Genomic DNA, 8,220 nt, shown 5'->3' on the forward strand with positions numbered 1-8,220 from the left:
CCGCTTCAGCAGCCTCAGTCCCCCGCCGCCCCCCGGACTCTACTTCAGCCCCGGCGCGGCGGCGGTGGCCGTGGCCCGGTACCCGAAGCCCCTGGCGGAGCTGCCGGGGAGGACGCCCATCTTCTGGCCGGGAGTCATGCAGAGTCCGCACTGGAGGGACGCCAGATTTGCGTGTTCGCCCCGTAAGTCCCCCTCCCAAAAATAAAAACTAAACCAAATAAAATAAAATAAAACACCTGAACGCTGTTGTCCAATAAGATTATTTTATATCCAACCTGGGAGCAAACAGCGCGAACTAAGTTAAAGTGAATTTAGTGAGTTTTTCTCTCCCTGTGTGTTTATGTGTGTGTGTGTGTGTGCTGCAGATCAGAACTCGGTGTTGCTGGACAAGGATGGGAAGAGGAAACACACACGGCCCACCTTCTCTGGGCAGCAGATCTTTGCTCTGGAAAAGACTTTTGAACAAACTAAATATCTGGCAGGGCCTGAGAGGGCGAGGCTGGCTTATTCTCTGGGAATGACGGAGAGCCAAGTCAAGGTAACACACACTCACACGAGGCAGAACTATATATCTATTGTTTACTACTTAAAAAAAGCCAAACTGTTTTCTAATTTAAATAAATGTATTCTTTCCCCTTAAACTTGTCCTATAATTAGTTTTTCTGCCATTTCCTCCTATTTTATTCGTTCATTAATGGTACTTACTGTGCAGCAGGAGGCCTCTTCTTTATACTTATGACACGAAAACACACGAATGACCTGAGCTCTGTGTGTGTGTGTGTGTGTGTGCGCGCGCGCGCGTGTGTATGCGCGGGTCAGGTGTGGTTCCAGAACAGACGGACCAAGTGGAGGAAGAAGCACGCGGCGGAGATGGCCTCGGCCAAGAAGAAGCAGGACTCGGAGACCGAGAGGCTCAAGGGCACGTCGGACGTGGAGGAGGAGGACGACGACTACAACAAGCCCCTGGACCCGAACTCGGACGACGAGAAGATCACGCAGCTGCTGAAGAAACACAAACCGGGCTCTCTGGTCGCGCACACGTCGGAGAACGACAGCTCTTAATCCCCTGCTTTTTTTGTAATTATTATTCTTATTCTTATTTTAATTTTTATCTTTTAAGGAGACAAACTCTTGGACTCGTTCACTTTGTGGGCTCCCCCCCCCACCCCTCTTTTTTTTGCACGGAGACGGAGGACTCAGAATAACCCACCCTACCTGTAAATAACACCGTGAGTTGTACGAATAGATAATTATCCCGCTGTGAATAATTTATGTGTAGTTTCTTCTTCTGTTCTCGGACACGAAGCGCAAAACATTCTGTTTTATTTGATCATTATCATTATTATTGTTATATTTTTTAATTATTATTAATTTCGTTTGAATTTGACGGTGTTTTCTCCTCTCCTGGTCCCTGAACGCACCCTGATTCCTCAGATTAAAAGGAGATGGAGCTCGTGAACTCAGCAGCAGCACCACACACACACACACACACATACACACGCGCACACACACTTCCACACACACTTTCTCTGAACCTCGTGCAGCTGTGTGTCCGCAGCTTCATGTAAAGCACTTTTATTTAATAAAAACTCCAATCTTGGGTTATTGCTTGCATTTAATGAATGCAGCGGATTGACTTCTGAGAATGATTTGACTTCTTTAGCGCCTAATTGTTTTGTGCCAGAAACTTGAAACATTTCGAAGCAGAAGGAAATTAAAGGACTCTGAAGAGACTTCATGCAGAGTTGTTACTTCTCACCTGGAAACTAAACGCGCAGTCTGAAGTCAGTCCAGTTTTTATTCTCGGAGTCCAGCCTGAGTTTTTATTTTATTTTATTTTTTTGTTTTAAATCCGCTCCTGCTGCTGTTGTCACTGCAGCAGGAGCAGGAATAAAGAAGCTTGTGGTGTGACCGGGGTGTCTGTGGCGCCTCGGCGGGCAGCATGCTGCTCCCTGCCGGCCTCCACCCGCGGCTCGGTTCGGTTCGGTGGGGAGGGACGGGTCCAAGCGCCATTTGCTTCTGAGCCTGTGGATGGATGTCAATTAGGCCCTTCATATGCAAATTGTTCTTTTTTTCCCAGACATTTGGAGGTCATTAAAATCTGCAACTTATCCGACAATTCTCTCTTCTAAATCCCAGATATTCATTTAAATTCGTTTTATTGGAATTTCTGCGGCTCTTTAACATTATTATTATTATTATTATTATTATTATTATTATTATTATTATTATTATTATTATTATTATTATTATTATTATTATGTACTCATAATCCTGTTGCGCGGATCCTTATAAGAGCAAAAATAAGTTTATTTATAGATTTAGTGAGGAAAAATAAAATCTTCCAAAAAATAAAAAGGATTAAATTCAGTAAATCAGCGCGTGTTGCTGTTAATTACAGATCAGAGACAAATCCACCTGCTGCTTATTTTAATCCCAAGTGCTCTTAAAGGCATGCCATTAATTAATTAACATCTGCACATTGTTTGGATTTATTTATTTATTGGTTTATTGTCAAAAGCGCACAAAAACGAGCACTGATTTTTTTTTACAGTTTCTGCGCGTTAAGTAATCATCTGACGCGTTTTATCTCCTGAGGACTGAAAATAATCGAGTAAATGATCAATTCGTGGCTCAGAGCGTTTTGGTTTGTAAAGTTAAATGGGAGAGAATTTGTGTTTCTTCATGTCAAATTAAAATACATCAGGTTTAATTCAAAATGACAGAAATAAAGGCGAGAAAAAGTCAGAAAAAATGTAAAGGTTAAACTATTTATGTAAGACATTTTAAACGACCAAATTATTATTATTATTATTATTATTATTATTATTATTATTATTATTATTATTATTATTATTATTATTTATTAATCACAACAGGAGCATGCTGATCATCCAAGGCAGTAAAATCCATTACTTTCACAGCTTATTTTAACACTCAGTTTAAACAAATCTTTAGAAGAAAATGTCACATTGAAGCTTTTCTTCCTGGTTGAGCTCTGATCTCGTGGAGCCTTTTTCACTTTCCTTGTTTGAGTTTCACTGAAAGAGGCTGCATTAAACCTGCGCTGCTGCTGTCAGTGGGAGAAGGGTGGTTCAGTTGCATTTCTCCAGCCTGAAAATGAAAATGAGAGTCAGTCAGTCAGAGCCGTGCACAGCTGCTGATGGCCAGAGTTTAATCAGTTCACTTCTTCCATTTGAACATGGATCACCGAGAACCACGTCTACCGCAGGGCCCCAGACTCCCTGCTTTAATTCAACTCCTCTGAGTCAGAACCTGCTTTTTCTTCTCATTTACTGGGAATTTGCTGCTCTGGCGTCAGGACCGACATGGCCTCTGCATGCAGAGCGACTCAAAACGTTTATTTTGTTGCATTTCTTAACTCACATAGTTATTATTTTTACATAAGTTTCTTTACTTGTACCTTTCTTGAAAAACACGTGGATTTTCTGCAAGCCTGAAACCAATTATTTATATTATCCTACAGGTTTTTCTTGTCTAAAATATGACAAACAAGAAATAGAACTAAACATGGAATTTTATCTATGAGGCTGAATGAAGATTTTTAGATGTTTTGTTTGATCAAAAATAAGAAGTTTCACATTTATTATATAAAAAAAGAGTACTAGCAGGTGTTCTCATTTCACTGGGAATAAACTAGAGAAAAAACATAAAAATTTAACTTTTTATTTTGTATTTTCAATTTTTGATAGAAACGTTTCTATTAGTTGATTAATTTGTCTTTTGGTTTTTGCAAACACAATTGGAGTGACATCAGTGAGGAGGGCCCAAGGGGCCCGGCTTCAGCAGGGGCCTGCATGGAGGTTCATCCGGCCCTGAGGACTAAGCAGAGGGGGGGTCAACCCAGCATCTCAGAGTCTTTGTTTATCTGATGACTCCTCTGTGGGGCCCTGCAGAGGTAAATGGTATTAATATATACAGTTATTAAAATTTAAACCAGTAGACAAAAACGTAGAGCTGAAAATAAATGTCTGAGGCTTTTCAGGAGCTTCTCAGGTTTTTTAATGATTTTTTATTTTTTTTATCATTTTGATATTGAAAAATCTAACTCTAATTCTTTAATTCAACAACTCGCTCTAAAAACCACCAGTTTGATTGAAGAAATAAATGCGGTTGTCTGCAATTCTTTGTGGTATGGGGTTTACATTCCTCATGATGGAACAAGAATCAGAAAAGAAGGGAAACATCCTGAACACAAAATGATGTTCTCTGTCAGAAACTCCTCATCAGCAGAGGCAGAGCTTCGTTTACAGTCATCACAGAAAACAGCAACTGTTTTGTTTGTGTGAGAAAACTCTGGCTTGGCTTTTGGTCTCAGTCAGAGATGGAGTCAGGCTGTCGACCTCTGTCAAGTTTATTTTATAGTTCGCAAACAAAGAAACACTTTTTAATCTAACTGCTGCAATATGAGACGTTTTATTTCTGAGTGCGAAGTGTTACTTTAGTGAACATAGCGGAAATACAAAAAAATGTTCTGGGAAGAATTTCTTCTTTTTTCTTTTAGGCGTAGTGATTTTTTAAAACAGCTTTCCGATGCTTTTAAAGACTCACTGAGTAACGATCAGGTGTGACGGATCAATCAGAGTGATCATCTTTAGCTGCTGCAGAGCAAATAAGATGTTACAAGTTGATGCATCAGAAGAATAGACTATAAAATAGTTTTATTGTTATTTATTTCAACAGAAAATTAGGCTTGTTTTGTTGCAGCTTTGCACATCTGGAAAATACTGATTTTAAAACAGAATTAACTTTTTCTTTGCATACATTTCTTACACATTCCCACAAAAACAAACAAACATAATCCTGCTACACTGCTGTCTTATTTTTATTTTAGTACAATAAATTTTAAAATACTGATATCAAACAAAAATTTAATCTACTTTATTACTAGTTTTTTTTATTTTTTTATTTTTAGAAAAGACCAAATAAATAAACAAGAACATAAAATCATCATATTCAGACAATGCTCATTGTGCTGTTTTATTTTTCAGAAAAAAAATAATCAAAAAATCAATATGGCTAAATGTGTTAAAAAAATTTCAATGCTTGCATAATAGCTTGTTTAAAATTAAACAGAATGGAGTTGCAATTTGCCATAGTCAAACAAATACCTAATAAATGACCTAATATAAATAAAATACCTGCCTAACATGCTAATGAGTGTCCAGTGAACAGATCTTAATGAGCTGTTTGCAAATGTCTGACTGACAGAAACACGACTCCACTAACACAGCTGTCCTTCAAAAAGGTCTTTTTCACACAAAGTGAGGCAGATTATGTTGCTTATTTTCAGTCAGCTGGGTGCAAATGATGCAAGTAAAAACAAAACAGAAGATTGTACAAAAAAAAAAAAGAATATTAGAGGAACAAATCAGAAAAGTAACAGGACAACAGAAATAAAAAATAATTGCACAAAAACAGGGATTAAATCCAGGACTGTTAAATCAAATAGTTTGTATGTTTGATATGTTTTTGCTTAGCTTCTATTCACTCAATAAAGTAAACCACTTTGTTTTTGTCCCTTAAATGAGATTTTCATAGAACAGCAGTGTTACTAAAATAAATCATCTGAGAATTTAACTTGCTGTAGAGACCAACTGTGACGCCAAACTTCAAGACAAAACTTCCGATAGATGGTGGAAGTTCATCAAAGCTGTAAACAAACTAAATCTGCAAGAACTTCATTTGTAATGTTTAACCTGAATGTTTGGAAGTGTCTGTCGCTCAGATGTGAAAGCTTTTCTTGGTCCATGATGATAAATTAAATCAGCGTACTGAAATTAATTTTGTTAACAAATACATGTTAATGTGTTTCATGGTGACGCCATCCTGGGAAACAAAAGCTTTAGTAAAATGCTAGATCTAAATAAATGGTAAGTTATTTATTAAGAAAGGTGTAGATTTGTTGTTTAGTTTAATGAGGGAAGTTTGAACGAAGACGTCCTCATCAGCGTCCCGACTGTGTGATAGCAGCACAAAGGACTGTCTGAGGAGCCCCACCAACACTGCAGAAATATAATATACAGTCCCAACCAGCCGCAGCACAGCCTGTTCACCGTCAGGTAGGAGGTTCAGGTTGAGAAATGCAAAACATTAAGACTGGGGAACAGTGTCTGTCCTGTGTCACGGTTGTGGGTTGGAGGACCCAAGACTGCGGACAACAGGCAGGTGTAGTATAAGCCAATAAGTTTATCAACAAAACTAAAATGAAGACAAAAACTCACACTCACTGACTGGGGAACAGGAACAAAGCAGGCAAGACAAGTGAAAGTAAATCTGACAACTATCATTAAGAAGCTAACACATATATACTCTAAGAGGGGTGACTGAGGAGTGACAACAGGTGAGTTAATGAGCAGATGAGCAACAGGTATGTGTGGCAGAGAATACAGGGGAGCCGAGGCTGTAGACAGGAAAATGTAAAAACCCAAGGAAATCAAAAACAGGCTAAATAAATTACAACAACAGATTACAGAAACCTGAAAAACCGTAATAGCTAATTCCTCTACCACCTGCACAAACCAACACATCACACATGCACAAATATACTGTATCTGCACAGACTGCCTGATTGTTTTCATTAAATTCATGAACGCCTCTAAATTTTCTTCCATTCCTCCTGTTTTTTCTCAGTGTGACTGTGTCCTCATCTTTTATGTTGTAAGAATTTTTATTGCTAAACACCTTAAAATCCTATTAATTTATGCAATATAAAAATGTCTGTCCCCTTGTTGTCAATATATCTATTTAAAAAGGATAGATAAAAACACAAATAAAACAGCTCTTAGATGCGACTACTAGATGGATGTAATTTTGCTAAAATATAGATGTTTTACACAAATCATTCACTAACAGGTTAAAAACAACCTGTTTGTTCATCACCCTTCATGGTGATCAGTTCTCTTTATTTCCTCGCAGTTTTCTAATGTTTTACTGCTAAAAACAAACACAGCCTTTATCCCGAGCCACCCGTATTTTAATGTCCTGTCTTGTGTTGTTTCGAGTCCCCGCGTTTCCACGCGAATCTCACAGATAAGACCCATAAAATTCAGATTACTAATAGGAAAATATTGAAATTGTTAGTGTTAACAGGATCAGACGGTATTGATCTGGAAAGATTTACAGTCTGCACAGCGGCGAATAAACTAATCACGCAGAGCTGGACCTTCAGCTGCACATTAAAGTGATGAACACATGAAACCATCAATCATTATAATCCCATAATATCACATACACTCATCTGAAAATGCACACCGAGCAGTTTTTACGCCGAAGCTGCTCTGACATTCGGATTTAATCTTTTGAAGAGTGTTTCAAACTGTTCCAATCACCTGCTCTTTTAAACACAATAAACTTTTAAACACAGTTGACTCAGAAAGTCACCGGGTGCTTCTGAGTTTAAAGAAAGTAGAAAGAAGCAGCTCAAGTTCAGACAGGAGACACGACGATACACAACAATATCACCTGTTTGGTTTATTATTACACGTTTTACTACAAATAACTGTCTGACTGTCAGCAACTTCAGAATAACTCTGAATATTGTAAGAATTTGATTTTCCAGGCAAACAACATTTGGACAGGGTCTGGATTTCTTATGTGCTAATGAGCACGCTCAGTAGGCCCAGACCCAAATATAATCAGGTAGTTTATCTGGTCAGCCAAACAATAAAAAAAGGGAAAATAATTTTTAAACAGTTCATTAACTGGCAGTTAATAGAATGTGATCTGCATTTTGAGTTTTGCAGTTTTCAAAAAAAAAAAAAAAAAGCTTTAGATTTCTGGAGAATGAAAACTCTGCTGTTGGTTCTGCTTCTACAGATGAGTTGATGTGACTCATCAGAAGTGACTGTGCCACAAGGTTCCCTCCACCAGTTTGGGATGTCTGACGGTGTCAGCACCGTGAAGCTTCAGGTGGAGGCCATGAGCTCCCTGTTGACTCCAGGTGGGGTGAACACTGCTTTTTTCTGTATTCCAGGTGTAGTAAACATGGGCCGGTCCCTTGGAGACCTGCTGCAGCATCTGTTCGCTCACTTCCTCCGCCAGCGTGCCAGCTGCTGCTCTGACTGCACCCACTGATGAAGTTCAGCACAGAAGTGATGGGACAGATGCATCGACGGCCACTGATCTGATGCAACAAGGACAAAACATTCAAAGATTCACCGAGAACAGATGTCCCATGTAAAACGAAATGTTATATGC

General features: G+C 38.7%; 1 protein-coding gene across 1 annotated transcript; it reads left to right on the forward strand.

Annotated features, from left to right (window-relative positions):
* Nucleotide 1: 1 nt before the first annotated feature.
* On the forward strand, nucleotides 2-1,600 carry nkx6.1 (NK6 homeobox 1; the record flags this gene model as incomplete). Its single annotated transcript, XM_017427405.1, has 3 exons — nucleotides 2-182; nucleotides 366-538; nucleotides 820-1,600. Coding segments are annotated over 3 exons (597 nt in total), but the record flags the coding sequence as incomplete, so codon positions are not given.
* Nucleotides 1,601-8,220: the final 6,620 nt, after the last annotated feature.

The sequence above is a fragment of the Kryptolebias marmoratus genome, linkage group LG14 (genome assembly GCF_001649575.2).
Source record: "Kryptolebias marmoratus isolate JLee-2015 linkage group LG14, ASM164957v2, whole genome shotgun sequence".
NCBI lineage: Eukaryota > Metazoa > Chordata > Actinopteri > Cyprinodontiformes > Rivulidae > Kryptolebias > Kryptolebias marmoratus.